The sequence below is a fragment of the Rhinoraja longicauda genome, chromosome 23, assembly GCF_053455715.1.
Source record: "Rhinoraja longicauda isolate Sanriku21f chromosome 23, sRhiLon1.1, whole genome shotgun sequence".
Lineage (NCBI taxonomy): Eukaryota > Metazoa > Chordata > Chondrichthyes > Rajiformes > Arhynchobatidae > Rhinoraja > Rhinoraja longicauda.
Window position 1 is genome coordinate 12475100 of NC_135975.1, and position 18214 is coordinate 12493313.

The 18214-nt window shown below is 45.5% G+C and overlaps 1 protein-coding gene across 1 annotated transcript; it reads left to right on the plus strand.

Moving 5' to 3' along the window:
• The first annotated feature begins 13293 nt into the window (after positions 1-13293).
• On the plus strand, positions 13294-18190 carry LOC144605089 (snaclec VP12 subunit A-like). Its single transcript, XM_078420138.1, has 6 exons — positions 13294-13301; positions 13379-13449; positions 14595-14728; positions 15424-15561; positions 16119-16215; positions 17991-18190. Exons 2-6 carry the CDS (start codon positions 13395-13397, stop codon positions 18059-18061), a joined length of 495 nt encoding a protein of 164 aa, XP_078276264.1. The 5' UTR covers positions 13294-13301; positions 13379-13394; the 3' UTR covers positions 18062-18190.
• Positions 18191-18214: the final 24 nt, after the last annotated feature.

The following is an 18214-nucleotide window of genomic DNA, read 5'->3' on the forward strand; positions in this document are numbered from 1 at the left end:
CAGATATGATGTTTTTCTCTCTATCACCTGAGCTGTGGTCATTTCCATGTCGTGATATGAGCATGGATGATAAAACTGGGATTTGTTGCCAAAACCTTTTGCTGGGAGATGTGCAGGTGCAAAGTTTTGAGATATTCCTGTGTGTTTCTTGGTGACCTCTGAGGACGTTTGATAAAGGGACAAGCATTTTGGTGAGAGTTTAGAGTCACACAGAGGTGAGAGTAGTGATGACCAGCTGGTTCCATCCATAGGAGCTTCACTGAAGAGTTGGGTTTTTACAACATTCCGGCAGCTTCATTTACTGAGAGGCTCCCACAATATAATAATGACAGTGTGTGCATTCTGAGCACCACAGTCCTCTGAGGTAGAACATTCAGAAGATTCCCAACCCTCTAACCCAAGAAATTTCCTTTCATCTAAATCTTTTTTTTAATCAACATAAACTTCATTCAGAATAAAAAATAGTACAAGAAATTTGCATAAAGTCTTCCGATATTCTCAGAGACTATACATACATTCACTAGCATCGTATTCAGTAGTGTTCACAGAAATATCATTACAGCCATACCCTTGCCACTCATGTGGCCCTTGAGATGATATCCCTGGGGTGGTCCCCACCACACCTGCCCCCCCTAATGTCCCACAGTGGAAAGAACCTAGAAGGCTCCCCCCACAGAGCCTTGGCGTTGGCAATACAATACAATACAATACAATATATCTTTATTGTCATTGTACAGGGGTACAACAAGATTGGGAATGCGCCTCCCATACGATGCAATAATTTAATTAGCTAGTCAGTATTAATTTAAACAACCCAATGAAACAAATTGTAACAGTTTTAAAACAGAATAAAGTGCAAGTAGATCTGTGCCAGATCACTGTACGATGTGACCATCCGGCTCAGCAGGACCGGTTCATAGCAGCTGTGGCCCTGGGGATGAAGCTGTTCCTGAGTCTGGAGGTGCGGGCGTAGAAGGCCTTGTATCATCTGCCCGATGGTAGAAGTTCGAACAGACTGTTGCAGGTGTGTAAAGAATCTTTGTGGATGCTGGTGGCTTTTCTGAGGCATCGTGTATAGTAGATGCCCTCCGAGGCTGATAGCTGTGTTCCGATGGTCCTCTGAGCTCTATGGACTACCCCACTGAAGAGCTTTCCTCTCTGCCTCCGTGCAGCTGAGGTACCACACACGGATGTCATGTGTTAGGATGCTCTCTATGGTGCAGCGGTAAAATGTCATCAGCAGCTGTTGGGGTAGACCAGACCAGGCTACGTTCAGCTAACTGGCACATTCCACGGCATCTGTGCCAGGCCCATCCTTCACAACACTGGTGACAGGTAGGACCTCATCGCAGCAATTCAATATGATCACAGCTGATCTATTCTGGCCTCAGCTCCAGTTCTGTGCCTGATCCCCTCACTGAGCCATTATTTGACCGGGTCCATTACACTGAGTGTCTAGAATTCAGTGACAAATGTTGCCTGGTTGAGACACATGACTCTTTGGAGGTTTCATCCTCCCCTTCATTCTCTCTGTCTCTGAATCGCTAGTCTGCAGATGGATTTTTGGAATGAAAATAGAATCAATGAAAGAGAAATTATGGAAAATGGGCCTAAGCCTACTGGAAGTTAAAAGAAAAAGCAGGTGATCTCAGTGAGACCGCATTCAGAGCGGGACTGGGGTGGATATTGAGAGGTTGTTTCCTCAGTCTGAAGGGTCTAGAACTGGGGTGGCGTCAATGTGATGTCAACTTTTAGGATTTTAGAGGAAATAAATTTCCTCATGCAGTGGGTTGGGAATCTTCTGAATGTTGCACCTCAGAGGACTGTGGAGCTCAGAATGCACACACTGTCATTATTATATTGTGGGAGCATCCGGCTGTACACCAACTCCTTGACACGTTACCCCTTAAAAACCTTTTCGGAGGGGTACCAGCCCGACTACATTAGCTTCCCTACCATCGCCTTCGATACCCCTAACGCGGATAGGGACGTCTGCCTTGTTAGGCAACAGAGGGGAGGTCACAATGTGGGGAACAGCTCGTGCTAACAAGCCTTTAATGTCTCTGCTGGTCCATAGGCTATATGGGCAGGATAGTCATATAATGGCCATGTATGGCACCACATGGCAGATTCAGTCCGACAACGGGTCCAACTTTGTGGGTAACAAAGTAGAACAGTGGGCAGTTGATAGTGAGGTGCGGTGGACTCTCCACATCCCATATTACCCGCAAGCAGCAGGGTTGGTGGAGCGTATGAATGGTCTACTGAAAGAGCAGATAGGTCCACTAACTCCCTCCCACACGCTCATGTTACAGCAAGCAGTAAACACCTTGAACAAACCACCTGTGGCAAGGGGGACTTGTGCCATCATGGGGAGGGAACGCTGCACTTACATACCGGGTGCAGGTGAAAACATTACGGACCTGGTGGCCCACATGCAACAACAGGTTAAGGCCTTGACTAAAGTTGGCAAACAGTTGCAAGATGAAGCCACGGAGAGCACATGGTGCAATTGGTGGTCTTGAGGGGTTCGGAAGTTGGGGCCATAATATTCTGTCATTGTGTGCTTCCCTACTGCCGTGTGGGGAGTGCTAAGAGGGTGGAGGGGCAGTATTGAGCCTGAGGGCCCAATGTAACGGGATAGCCTGAGGGCCCAATGTAACGGGATAGCCAGAGGGCCCAATATAACGGGATTTTGGGTGTATGGGGTTAATGTGAGGTGAAATGATGTTTAAAACATCACTCTGCATTAAAAGAGACCAATAAATCATGGGGACACCTGCAAGCCCATAAAGGTAAGCTTTGCTTTCACACAGACATCCAAGACTAGCTCGGTGTCTGATAGAACACATAACTCATGCCATTATGGCACAGATAGTTAGTTTGACACATCATCACCTCACATTCTTAGAGATAAAATTATGACACTGAACTTTTGATTATTATTGTTTGTATACTCAGTAACATGTAGTTAGATGAGTGCTAATGTAGGCTGCTGACTCCAAAGGGGAAGTGTGGTGTAACAGACCATGTCGGCTAAAATAGAGTTGTCAGCTAACTTAGCAGCACAGCATTCCAAACAGTTCAAAAAGAAGTAGAAGATGTTTTCAAACATGTTCCCCAACAATTCTGGTTATGCCTGTGTAGGTAACAACTGCAGATGCTGGTTTAATTCGAAGATGGACACAAAATACTGGATTTACTCAGCGGCACAGGCAGCATCTTTGGAGAGAAGGAATGGGTGACGTTTTGGGTCGAGACCCTTCTTCAGACTGTCTGGGTTTGCTGAGCAAAACACTGCAAAAGCTGGGCGGACCACCTACGCCTCCTACCGCTACTGGTGCAGAAACATTGCACACAACGGGCTTATGATTGGCTCACCAGAGGGGATATGGCACAGTCTGAATGGACAAGAAACGCCATTAAAGACCATATTGGGTGCCCTTCCAGGAAAAGAGAGAACCCCAGCTTGGACCATGTCACGGGCGGTGCCAGGTGATCAACAACAGGATACGATCCGGCGGCATGCTCTGCTGTGTGCTTGGGGTTTACCAGTGCGTACGCAGTTATGTGAGTCTATGTGCCCTATTTGGTAGTGCAGTAAAATACCTTGATATTCACACTGTTGTCTGAATCCGGTGACTTATCGAACACAACAGATGGAGGAATCAAGGATGGCAAGGAATTGTTCGTTGTACAGAGGAAAACACAAGGCATGTCACAAATGGAACATAAATCTTTATGTGAGAAAAGCTAAGGTGAGATACGGTCTTGGAATTGATAGCTCGCCAGTAAGTTAAAGCGGAAATATGCATAACATTTGTGATTGGGGGAGTGGGAGAGGGGAGGAGAGAGAGAGGGGGTGAGGAGAATGAGATGTAGTTTGAGAGAGATACCAGGAGGGACAGCAGTTGCCGTGAAAAGGACACGGTGAGAGGAAAAGTGTCTTGAACCACAGTCACTCAGAGTGCGAGTCTCTGAGGTTTCAAGGAACAGACTGTGACTGTCATCTTTGCTATGTGTTGTTTCTTTGTATTGGATGCAACTTATATCATAAATCTTCTCCATGTAACCTGTAAACCTGTACCCAGGGTGATAGTTATAGTCACAGATAAGTCTCCTGAATTAGGTTACATTGGGTGTAATGTTGCACTTGGAGCATACTGCAGGATAATGGGATTGTGCTGTTTGATGGAAGAATGGGAAAAACAGAACATTTCACGTGGTGAGAAGCCAGTAATTGTTGGTGTGTGGAGAGGTCCAGGTGGACAAAGTTAATCCACAGACAGAATAAGGAATTATGAAGTCAAATAGAACAATGTCTGTTATTGTGATAGGGTTTGGTGGGAAAAAACCAAGGAAGTATCGCTGATATTCCACAGTGTTTCAGTGAGACCACATTTGAAGTTTAGTGGATCATTTTGCTCTACGTACCTAAGGCAGAAAATATTTGCCTTGGGCTCATTGCTGCATTGATTAACCATTTGGATACTTGGAATAAAGTGTCCAGCGAAGAGAGCAAAGTACATTGGACTAAACCTACTGGAATTTAGAAAGGTTTTATTGAGGATTTGGAGAGGGACTGAAGGTTGGATAATCAGAGGCTGTTTCCTCAGTCTTGGACAGTCTAGAAATGATGTGAAGTCAACATGCTGTCAGCGATGAGGATTTGGAAGAAGAGACATTTCCTTGTAAAGAAGGATGGGAATCTTTGATTATTCGACCTTAGAGAAATGTGTACACTGAGAATGCACAGACTGGCATTATTATATTGTGGAAGCACCTCAGTAAATGAAGCTGTCAGAATGTGGTAACAAACAACTCTTCAGCGAACCTATTTTAGATGTAACTTGCTGGTCATCATTGGTCTGACCTCTGCGTAACTCTTAAGTTCTCATCAAAGTGCTTGTCCATTTATCCAATGTCCTTAGAGGTTACCAAGAAAGATGTATTGTTATCATAAAACAAGGTCAAAATGAACACAGCTCAGGTATAAGAAAGAAAAATATATACCTGGTCTCCCAGCAACAGGTTTTGGCAGCAAATCCCAGTTTTATCATCCATGCTCGTATCACTAGATGGAAATGGCCACAGCTCAGATGTTGGAGAGAAAAGCAAACACCTGATCTCAGCAGTGAGCTACACCAAAACATGATATGTAAACCCCCTGGTTTACAACAATCTGAGATCTATCTTTGTTTGATTAAACCAGCTCACCTTCTGAAGAGTGCTGCTGGTCCATAACATTTTGACAATGGAACAGTGTTGTAAAGATAGCGTAAGCAAATGCAGCTTGAAAAAATTTACATTAAACTAACTTTAGTCACCTCCACTTCCGTGGGTCACTCTCTCTCTCTCCCAACCTCCACCCAACATTATCTAATATTAAAAACTTGTTCAGTCCCTAACAATTTCCAGTTCCAATGAAGATTTACCTTTAATGTAAACCCCGTCTTTCCTGCTGGTGATCTTGTGTGGTTTGCTGTGAATGAACCAAATTTTAATTCTGCATTTCCAGTGTCTGTGATTTCACCACTGGTGACATTCAGAGGCCAAACACAGGACCAGTTCCCTTCACCTTCTGACCGGCATCTTCACCCCTCCAATCAACAATTTATTTGTGTGTTCCACTGTTGAAGAGGTACAAGGTTAGATCTTGTAACCTCGACCCTGTCTTCACCGAGAATCAGTCTAATCTGTGAACAAATATCACAGCCTGAAAACTGTATCGACAAATCCAGTCCAGCCAATGAGCAGACAATCAGGCTGCCCCCAATCATCAGGGGTTGGCCACAATGCGGGCAAGTGTCACTTCCCCTCCAATAATCGACTTGCCCACGCTCAGTGTTGGTTTCACCAAGATCACTCGGCTCTGAACCACGTCACAGCCTTGGTCCAAACACGGAGCAAAGAGCTGCATTCCGGAGGTGAGGCCAGAGTGAGGCTCCTTGAAAACAAGGCAGCATTTGACTGAGTGCAGCATCGAGGAGACCTGGTCATTCTGAGACAAGGATCGTCAAGGAGAGAATACGTCAATGGTTGGATTCATTCCCCACACAAAGTACGGGATGGCTGTGGTTCAACATCCCAGCCCCAGGACATCACTGCAGGAGTTTCTTCAGGCAGTGACCCAGACACAACCATCATCAGCTGATTCATCAACGACCTTCCTTCCATCAGAAGGTGAGAGGTGGGGATGTTCCCTGATGATTGCACAATGTTCAGTTCCATTCACAACTCCTCACAAAATGAAGCAGTTCAAGCAGCAAAAACATTCCGGCGTGGGATAATTGACCTGAAAATCTACTGCACCAGCCACATTGAGTTCTTAGATAATTGGCAAATGGATCAGAGGTGACAGGAGAAATCAGATTTGTTCAGGACGATATAATTATCAGAAACTCACGGACTGAAAGGCTGATGGAAGCAGAGTCAACAATAACTTTCAAAGGATTTGGGTAAATGTGTTGTAGAGCAGAGGGATTTAGGAGTGCAGGTGCATGGTTCCTTGAAGTGGAGTCGCAGCTAGATAGCACAGTCAAAATGGCTTTTGGAAGATGAGCCTTCATCAGGCAGAGTAATGAGTATAGAAGTTGGGAGGTCATGTTGCAGTTGTATAAGATGTTGGTAAGGCTGCATTTAGAGCATTGTGTTCAGTTCTGGGCACCATGTTAGAGGAAAGATGTTGACAACCTGGAAAGGATAGAGAAGATTTACGAGGATGTTGCGTGGACTAGAGGGTGTGAGCTATAGGGAGAGGTTGAATAGGCTGGGACTCTATTCACTGGGACGTAGGAGGATGAGGGTGATCTAATAGAGGTGTATAAAATCACGAGAGGAATAGAGCGGGTAGTGCACACTATCTCTTGCCCAGATTAGGTGAATCGATGACCAGAGGACATAGGTTTAAGGTGAAGGGGAAAAGATTCACACCATACTGCTCTTTTGGAAATAATACAAACTTTTTTCTTCTGATCTTTTTGTTTAAACGATGGGCCTGGTTGGACCAGACTTTCTTCTGTAGTTTATGTTTCTTAAATGGCTCTCTGTCTGTAATGAAGTGTGGGTTAATTCTTTCACTGTTAACCACTGCTTCGCTCCTGTCTTACGTGTGAACGTATTCTCCCAATCACCTGACCGACCAAAGCTGACCCAGCTGTACAAGATCAGGGGGAATTTTAACATAAAATGTCCTTACATTAGAATCACTTTACCCGATTGGCCCATTAAGCACAACATTAATAATTAACACTCTGAGGAATGCCCTTTAGTTGATTTAACTCTGAATTCTCTTTAACTTTATGGCATTTCTTATCAGAGGAGACTGCACCACTGCCCCCTCCCCCGAGCCAATCTTAAGCCCCACTTGTCTGCAACGTTTCTGCGCTACCAGCGGCAGCTGGTTCACCCAACTATTGCTGTTGTTTTCCTCAGCACACCCAGACGTTATGAGACGTTGTTTGGGAACATCTACTCATACATTGTTGTGTTTCGTTCACCAACGTAGCCTTTCTCATGCACTCATCGCAGGTGCGAGGAGATAAACTTGTTTTCGCAGACCCTGGAATATATGGCTGCTAATTTTGCTAATAACTCCATTTCACATTTTAGCTGAAATTGTCAGTTTAACCCTTACACTACACTGACAGGGACGACCGATTCCTTGGGTCAGGAGGAGACTCAGCAAGACCTTGAGAGGCGTGGCATAGTCAAAGGCCACTGTGATGAAAAGTGGTTTTATTATCCTTCCTTAAGATCCTGTTACTGGGTTTTTCAGTGACAAAAGGACATGGTCAGATGCTGAGAGGAAAGCTCTTCAGCGGGTAGTCCACAGAGCTCAGAGGACTATCGGAACACAGCTACCAGCCTTGGAGGGCATCTACAACACACGATGCCTCAGAAAAGCCACCAGCATCCACAAAGACTCTTCACACCCCTGCAACAGTCTGTTCGAAACTTCTACCATCGGGCAGACGATACAAGGCCTTCTACGCCCGCACATCCAGACTCAGGAACAGCTTCATCCCCAGGGCCATAGCTGCTATGAACCGGTCCTGCTGAGCCGGATGGTCACATCGCACAGCGAACCGGTACAGATCTACTGCACTTTATTTTGTTTTAAAACTGTTCTAATATGTTTCATTGGGTTGTTTAAATTAATACTGACTAGCTAATTAATTTATTGCATCGTATGGGAGGCGCATTCCCAATCTCGTTGTACCCCTGTACAATGACAATAAAGATATATTGTACTGTATTGTATTGAGGTAAGTCCCTGAAACCAGTGGTTGTTCTGGGAGGCCTGGGGAACATTGCCCTCTGCTGGTTCATTCCCATGAACTCACAGCACAGCCTGTCATTGAATTCCCTGCGATGAGTCCCTGTTTTCCAAAGTACGCTTCACTGCAGCCGTGGGCTCCGGTTTCTATCGCTCGGACCAGTGGGTGAAATATTGGGATTTGGGGAAGCTCCACATCCAGGAGTTAACACAGAGCTGGGGTTGACACCAGAGAGATTCGAGAACAAGAACTCTGATTCAAATGGACAAAGTTGCCCATTTCCAATATCAATTCTGATTATTTATTTGGAGGCATGTGAGAGGATGAAACATAAAATATTTCATATAAAATATTTTGATATTAAACTATTTTAAAGATGTTCTGCAATCACCAACCACATTACGGACATTTGGCTGCTGTGACCTCGAGCGATCACAACACATTCATCACCAACGTGATTGGTGCAGTGAGCAAAGGGAACGCATTCGCTTGGAGTGGCCTAGGAGCAGTGAACTGTCACAAAACAGAGCGGCAGTGAGGATCCAACAGGCTGAGGCTTGTTCTCCACAAGAGAGAAGATTGAGGGGGGACCAGCCAGGGGCCGATCTCACTGTGAAGGATTTGTAGGGGGATGTCGAGAGGATGTTTCCTCGAGTGTGAAACCAGATTTCCTGGTCATAAATGTAAAATAGCCACCGATAAATCAAAGAGAGAAGAGAGAAAATTCTATTTACTTGGACGTTTTGGGCAGGTGGAGCTCAGCAATGTAACATCGAGGCAGAGAGCACCGATGTACTTAAGGGAGAGGTAGATGGAGAAAGGAACAGACGGATGTGTTGATGGGGTCGGATGAAGGGAGGGGGAGGCTGCTAAGGAGTAGCAACAGTAGCACGGATCCATGGGCCGAGTGGTCTCTTTCTGTGCTCCACGTGCGAGGGAACACTAAGTCAACAACCACTGGGTGTAACGCCACAGATGTGGGAATGTGCACTGGTGTAAAATCCCCAGATTTAGGCATGACATCGGTTGCAGAAGATCCAGCTCCAGAGATTCCAGACTCTGCTCCCGTTGTGTGTGGTCCATGGAATGGGGAGGGCTGGGTTTATCTGACGACACAGACGTGTTGTCCAGCCCACACAGGGAGTTCCAGCCCAGGGTGAGCCCACACACTTCAGTCTGGGACAGTCCAAACCCCCATGAATAGAGCCTCAGCATTACATCTCTGTTTTTGTATTCCAGTCCTCTTGATATAAATGCCAGCATTGAATTGCCTTCCTTACTACCATTTCGACTTGCAAATTAACTTTTTGGGACTCCTGCACCTGCACCTCCAATTTCTGGATTTCTGGATTCTCTCACCAATTAGAAAATAATCTAAGCCTTTATTTTTATTACCAAAATGCATGACACTGCACTTTGCTATACTGAGTTTTATCTGCCACTTCTCTGCCCACACTCCTAACCTGTCCAAGTCCTTCTGCAGAGTCCTTGCTTCCTCTACACTCCTTGCCCCTCCACATATCTTAGCATCATCTGCAACGTCCTGGTGAATCTTCTCTGCTCCCTCTCGTCTTTTCCTACAGTGTGGTGACCATAACCAGTGCACGGTGCTCCAGCTGTGGCCTAACTGATGTTTTCTACCGTGGACGGTAAAGCTACACGGGGCCTCAGTACCTCGGTTGTGGGGAGTAAATGCCATTTGCTCGCTCTCTCGGTTCCATCACTTTGCTGATGATCAAAGTGTACAGGGAGTAAAGAAGGGGGAGAGAATGCTTCCTTGCAAAGCCCCAGTGTTGAGGATTATCGGAGAGGATGATTTGTCCCCTTAACAAAATCATGCTCACTTCGGGCTATTTATGATGTGCTTTCAAGTACCTCAAAGCCTCATCCTTAATAATGGACTGGAAAATCTTACCAACCGGCCTATATTCCTTTCTTTTGCCTGGCTCCACTCTTAAACAATGGAGTTACATTTGTGACTTTCCAGTCCTCTGGAACCATTCCTGACTGATTTTTGAAAAATCACTAATAATGCCTCCAAAATCTCTACAGCGACCACTTTCACAACCTTAGTAATAGAAGCACTCACTTCTGCCCCCTGACTCTTTTGAATTTCTGGTATGTTGTTGGTATCTACCACTGTGAAGACTAGCGCAAAAGATTTATTCAGTTTATCCATTGTTTTTATGTTCCCTATTGCTATTTCGACAGCGTCATTTCCCAGCAGTTTAATTTCCACTCTTGTCTCTCTTTCACTCTTTATGTATCTTTTAAAAACTTTTGAAATCCTCTTTTTATATTATTGGCTAGCTTCCCTTCACATTTCATCTTTCATCCCCTTATTGATTTTTTTCGTTGCTTTCTGGTGGTTTTTAAAAGCTCCCTAATCCCCTAGTATCCCACTAATCTTTGCCGTATTATATGCCTTGTATTTTGCTTTTATGCTGTCTCTGACTTCCTTTGTCAGCCACAGTTGCCTCATTCTTCCCTTAGTATGGTTCTTTCTCTTTGGGATGAAAAGATCCCATGTCTTCCGAATTACTCCCAGAAACTCCTGCCATTGCTGCACTAACGTCATTCCTGCTAGGGTCACCTTCCAATCAACTTTAGCCAGCTCCACCCTCATGTCTGTGTATCGCCTTCCTCAACAATAATACCAATACATTCAACTTCAGCTTCTGCCTCTCAAACTGCAGGTTGAATTACATCACATTATGATCACTGCCTCCCAGGGCTTCCTTCACCTTAAGCTCCCTCATCAAATCTGGTTCATTCCAAAATACCAAATCCAGAATTGCCTTTCCCTCCTGGGCTCGACCACGAGCGGCTCTAAAAAAACCAATTCATTGGCATTCAACAAATTAATTCTCTTGGGATCCAGTACCAACCTGATTTTCCCAGTCCACCTGCATATTAAAATCCCCATGACCACCGATACATCCCTTTTCCATCTCTTGATTCTTGATAGAATGCAACATGTACCTGGCATTCTGGCTACTATTGAAGGCCTGTATATAACTCCCATCAGGGTCTATTTACCCTTGCATTTCTTAACTCTACCCATAAGAATTCTACATCTTCTGATCCTATGTTGGTTCTTGTGAAGGATTGGGTTTCATTCCTCACCAGCAGAGCCGCCCCACCTCCAGCCCACCTGCCTGTCTTTTTGATAGGATGTCTATCCTATGATGTTCAGCTTCCAGTTCTGATCCTGTTTTCGCCACAACTCTGTGATGCCCACAACGTTGTACCGGCCAAATTCTAACAGTGCTGCAGTCTCACGCAGTTTGTTTCCTATACTGCGGGCATTCAAATACAGTGGCTTCAGTTCTGTAGTCACCGGCCTTTTTCTCAATTTAGTCCCCATGTTGCCTGATGCTAGAATCTTATACCTTTCTAAATTTGGTCTCCTATTTCTTATTTTGGAGACTTGTAACCTCCTTATCTTTAACTTCATCCATATTTTCCAATCTATTGAACCCACGCCCACTATTTAGATATGAAACATAATAACATAGAAAATAGGTGCAGGAGCAGGACATTTGGCCCTTCGAGCCAGCACCGCCATTCAATATGATCATGGCTGATCATCCAAATTCAGCACTCCATTCCTACTGTTTTCCCATATCCCTTGATTCAGTTAGTTTAAATCCCTAACTACAGCCCAAGTTGTGGGATTCCCCAGAAACCTGGTCCCAGTAGGGTTCAGCTGGAATTCATTGCATTGTATCAGCCCCTGCATTCCCCAATACTGATGCCAATGACCTACGAATTCAAACCCACTTCTCCAACACCAGTCTTTGATCCAGTCTTTGCTTTTAACTCTCTAATCTTATTGACACTATGCCAATTTGCTCAGATGAGACATCCTGAGCCTGGGCACCAGGCTGGCAACACAGCCGTCAGGACTCTCGATCCTTGTGATAGAGAATTGTGTCTGTGCTATCCTCAATTACAACTACGTGTCTCTTCTCCTCCCCCTCTTGAACGGCTCCCTGATCCATGGTGCCATAGTTAGGCTGCTCATCATTGCTGCAGCCCCCACTCGCGTCTGCACTGGAAGCAAGTATCTCCGACCTGTTAGACAAGCTCAAGGGCTGAGGCTCCTCCAACACCGTCTCTTGAATCCCCATACCTGCCTCACTCACAGTCACATCCTCAACAACCTGATCACGGCCTGAATTGGAAGTTGTTAATCTAATGGGTGTGACTTCCTCAAGAAACAGACGGCATCCAGGTAAATCTCCCCTTCCCTGATGTGTCACAGCGATTAAAGCTCAGATTCCGTCATCAATTCTGAGCTGAGTTCGTCGATCAACCAACACTTGCTGCAGATGTGGTCACCAGGAACCACATTGGGATCCACCAGCACCATGCAGCTGCAGCACATCACGTGATCCTGCATCCTTACTTTACTTATTCCCACTGACTCCTTTATAAAATTTCCCGCTTGATACGAACTCACATGCTAGCTCTGCATTCCCTTCATCAGCCGGTCTCGCCGAGCGTCTTCAGCCAAGGTGCTCGGTTCTGTACTTGGCTTCAACATGGCTTCCCTTCCAACACGACCGCTCCCAACAGCTTGTTTCGCTAAATATTGCCTTCCTTTTACTGGCTGCTGCCTCTCTTCCTCAGCGATTCAAATGCCCGCTTCTTTAGATAACCTGCCTATTCAATCAAAAAACCTGCTCTCTCTTTATTCTCCCGCCAATCTTTCAAAATTAATTTCTCTGCTTTCAAAATGGTTGCTCATGCACTCTGTGGTTTTGGAAGATTAAAAACAAATTCTCAGTACTGTACCAGTGCCTGCTGAACTGGTTTTCTGTATATCAGTGGCTTCCTGTTCATCTTGTGCTCATCTGTCAGTCAGTGATTGGTCCGCAGGAGTTTTATGTAGATTGCTGCACCCAATTGCGTTTGATTCCAATGGTTCCAAAAGCCTCCAAGATGCCAGAACTACAGGTATATAAGATGCAGCAGCATTGGAAACCTCATCCACACAGAGAGCTGGGAGAGAGACAGGTGGGAACAGCAGCAGGATATGCCCACCTTCACTCTGAAACTTGACACTAATGATGAATCGTTTTCTTGTGTTTCAGGTTCGAGGAAGGAAACATGATGCTGGTGTGGGTTTTGGTGCTGACTGCACTGCTTGCCAGTGATGTGACAGGTAAGGTCCATTGATTCCAGGAGCTTTAGAAATATATTGGTGTGAGGAATGAATGCACTGTGTTGGGACTGTGGATCATGGGAATTTGTGGACATTGGGAGTGGTCGGGATGTGGTAGGAAATGTCTCTTGTCTGGGATACTCATCTCACAGCTGCTGAGTTGGAAGGTGAGTTGGAGACTCTCCTCCACATCAGGAGACAGAGATTTCTCCACGGTGACGCTTCACAGGAAAACAGAGTTGCAGGAAGTGGGATATGTGACTCTCTGTCAGGAACCCAGGGGATGCAGAGGAGAAGGTTCTGCAGGCACTGGTCCAATGCAATGGGTGCAGTGTACTTGCCCGCTGTGAGGGTGAGGATGGAGTCTTGAGGGAGGATGGCCAGAGTGCTGGCAATGGTACAGAGGAGAGAGACAGAGAATGATTGTATTTACAGTGGTCAATGGAAATTTAATTCAAATTCTCTGTGACGTGTTTGTGTGTGATCAGTAGCAGATCACAAAGGAAGAAAACTAATTTCATTCATGAAACAAAGCCCTGGGGTTATTGTGGAGCAGAGAGACCCCAGGGTACAATTACACTATTAGTACACAGTTCCCTGAAAGTGGTGATGTAGGTGGACAAGTTGGTGAAGAAGATGTTTGGCACTCTTGCCCACATCAGCTGGGCCTTTGATTAAAAGAGTTAGGATACATGTTACAGTTGTAGAAAATGTTGCTGAGACTGCACCTGGAAATTGTGTGCTGTTCTGATTGCCCAGCTATAGGAGGATGTGAGAGAGGGTCCAGTAAATATTCACAAGGATGATATCAGAACTGGCTGAAAGTTATAAGATAGGTTGGGTCTATTGCCGTTGGACTGAAGTTGGCTTCAGGGTGAGTATTTAGAGGTTTATAAAATCACGTGAGGAGTGTAAAACCAGAGGGCATAGGTTTAGGGTGCAAGTGGAAAGATTGAAAGGGGATAGAGCAAGTGTTTCCAATGAAGATGCCAGAGGAAGCAGTACAGACAGGTAGAATTGAATAGACATTTACACAGGGCCATAGATAGGAATGAATGAGAGGACATGTGCCAAAAACAGACAATCGGTCTCACTCAGGACGACACTTCAGTTGGTTTAAAATTCTGAATCTCTTCAATTTACAGGAGCAAACAATTCATTGGAAGAGGAGACCCGTGTTTTATCCCGAGGACGCTGTGTGAAAGGCTGGTATAAATATCCTAGACTAAACAACTGTTACCGCTATTTTCCTCAGGCAAGGACATGGACAAGTGCTGAGGTAAGTCCCTGAAACCAGTGGTTGCTCTGGGAGGTCTGGGGAACATTGCTCTCTGCTGGTTCATTCCCATGAACTCACAGCACAGCCTGTCGTTGAATTGCCTGCGATGAGTCCATGTGTTCCACGGGTGCGCTTCACTGCAGCCGTGGGCTCCGGTTTCTATCGCTCGGACCAGTGGGTGAAATATTGAGATTTGGGGGAAGCTCCACATTCCCCAATACGGTCATGGTGGCGCAGCGGCAGAGTTGCTGCCACACAGTGAATGCAGCGTCGGAGACCCGGGTTCCATCCCGACTACAGGTGCTGTCTGGACGGAGTTTGTACGTTCTCCTCGTGACCAGCGTGGGTTTTCACCCAGATCTTCGGTTTCTTCCCACACTCCAAAGACGTACAAAGGTTAATTGGCTTGGTAAATGTAAAAATTGTCCCTAGTGGATATAGGATAGTGTTAATGTGTGGGGATCGCTGGTTAGCGCCGACCCGGTGGGCTGAAGGGCCTGTTTCCACGCTGTATCTCTATACTACACTAAACTAAATCCAGGAGTTAACGCAGAGCTGGGGTTCTTGATTAAAGAACGAGAACTCTGTGTCTCGGGGATAAAGTTACCCATTGCCAATGTCTCTTTTGACGATTTATTTGAGGGATCTTGAGACACACTAATTCTCAACAAATAAACTATTTTGTTTGTTTAAAGGCGTTTTGCAGACGTCAACCACATTCTGGACATCTGGCAACTGTGACCTCGCTCATACACAACAAATTCATTCTGGAAGTGATTCGCGCATCTTCAAATCCAAAGAGACATGTTTGGATTGGCCTAAACAACATTAAGGTACAGTTAATGATGACACGTTAGCTTACAGGTCGTCACCACACTGGCCAGACCTGCATTTGTTGTCCTTCCCTGATCATCCACTGCCCTTTTCAGAGGGCAGGTTAAAGTCAACACTTTGATGGGTCTCTGGTGTCACATCGTTGTTCAGAGATAGAGTTACACATGACGCCCGGAGCACTCACTGGAAACCCGCTCGGTCACAGGGAGAAGGTGCAAACTCACACGGATAAAACTGGACTTCTCTGTCATTCTCTGAGCGATCCTACATTATATTTGTGTTCAATTACCATCTTTTACTCATTTTCTGAGTTACCAATATTCCTCTTCTCTGACCTTTACTCTCAGATCCTGTCAGTTTCATCCCAAGGATCCTGTTACTTCCATGAGATTCCCCCACCCTGCCAGTCCATAGTTTAAACTCCCATCCACTGCCCTACTTGTCCCGGCTGCTCGTATTCTGCTCTCACTCCGGCTCAGGTACAGCTCCTCCCTGTATTGTTCATGGCAGCTGACTCAGCATTCCAACACCAATGACCATTCATTTACACCCCCAGGGAGGGCCTTTCACATGGATCGATGGATCTTCTTCGAAATACCGATGCTGTGATGAGGATAAAGCAAATGAAACAGGACGTTGTTGGCTCATTTTTCGTAAGTGTAACAGTGACAGAAATGGTGTTTTGTTGGAAGTTAATTTGAGACAGTTTTGAACAGGAGGTGACCGCCACAGACCTGCTGTTACACAGAGGGAGGGAACCAACCCCATGGGTCCTGTGCTCTGCAGAACTGGACTGACTGCCCAGCAGTGAGAGGAGGATGTATGGGATGTAATGCAGGAGTCAGGGGAACAGACACCGAGTGTAACTGTGCAGGAGGAATGTACAAGGGGGCAACACTGGAGTTAGAGGAAGGTATAGTGTAGCATGACACATTCTGGATTTAGTGTTGTCCAATGAACCAGATTTGATAAAGAGAACTCGAGGTAAAGGAGCTGCTCGGAGGTAGTGATCATAATATGATTCGTTTTAATCTTCAATTTGAGGGGGAAGAGGTTAAATCAGAAGTGTCAGTGTTGCAGTTGAACAAAGGGGACTATAAAGGCATGAGAGAGGAGCTGGCCAAGGTAGACTGGAAAGGGATCCTAGCAGGAATGACGGTGGAACAGCAATGGCATGAATTTCTGGGCATAATCCGGAAGATGCAGGATCATTTCATTCCAAAGCAGAAGAAAGATTCTAAGGGGAGTAGGAGGCAACCGTGGCTGACAAGGGAAGTTAGGGATGGAATAAAACTAAAAGAAAAGATATATAACACAGCAAAGAGTAGCAGGAAGCCAGAGGATTAGGAAACATTCAAAGGACAACAGAAGGTAACAAAACGGGCAATACGGGCTGAAAAGATGAATCAGAGGGGAAGCTGGCCAAGAATATAAAGGACGGTAAAAGCTTCTTTAGGTATGTTAAGAGAAAAAGATTAGCAAAGACAAATGTAGGTCCCTTGAAGGCAGACGAGGGTGAAATTATTATGCATAACAAGGAAATGGCAGTGTCTTCACTAACGAAGACACAAACAATCTCCCAGATGTACTAGAGGACAGAGGATCTAGGGGGATAGAGGAAAGAAATTTGCATTAGGCGAGAAATAGTATTGGGTAGACTGATGGGACTGAAGGTTGATAAATCCCCAGGGCCTGATGGTCTGCATCCCAGGGTACTCAGGGAGGTGGCTCTAGAAATAGTGGACGCATTGGTGATCATTTTCCAATGTTCAATAGATTCAGGATCAGTTCCTGTGGATTGGGAATGTGCACTGGTGTAAAATCCCCAGATTTAGACATGACATCGGTTGCACAAGTTCCAGCTCCAGAGATTCCAGACTCTGCACCCGTTGTGTGAGGTCAATGGAATGGGGAGGGCTGGGTTTATCTGACGGCACAAACGTGTTGTCCAGCCCACACAGGGAGTTCCAGCCCAGGGAGAGCCCACACACTTCAGGCTGGGACAGTCCAAACCCCCGTAAATATTGGGGGCTTCAGGTTTCATCAACACACACTCTGACTGCACCTGGCACCTCCACAGAAGTGACTCCCTTTATTTACAAGGCAAACTCACCGATCAAGAGTCGGGGAACATTAATGGCTCACAGACTCTGACTCAAATAGATGGTACTTTTAGACCAGGTAGAAAACAGGAAATGCTGGAAACACTCAGCAGGTCAGGCAGCACCTGTGGAGAGAGGCACAGAGATAACATTTAAAATTATGAACCTTCTATTTCTTCTCGAGATATCATTTCCCTCAACACCTGTTTGTTTCATCTGACAGATCGAGTATTTCCAGCATTTAATTATTTATTTAAGACATTCCGCATCTGCAGCAATTTTCTTGTAGACTAACAGGAAAATGTTTTCTCCTTTCCTGCTTCTAGGGGATGGATCTTGGAAGTTGGAAAAGTGTGACCGCACACGTTCTTTTGTTTGTACTTACCGATTGCACTGAGTTTAGAAGACTCCAGAATGGTCCACTCATCCTTTCCAGCAGTGGATCCAGTGCTTTGATTTCTTTGTAGCCGCTCTCACTGTCTGTGGTGACTGTACTCACTTAGCTTCTCAGCCAATAATAAAGAGAACTGCATCATGAGCTGTGTGTTTG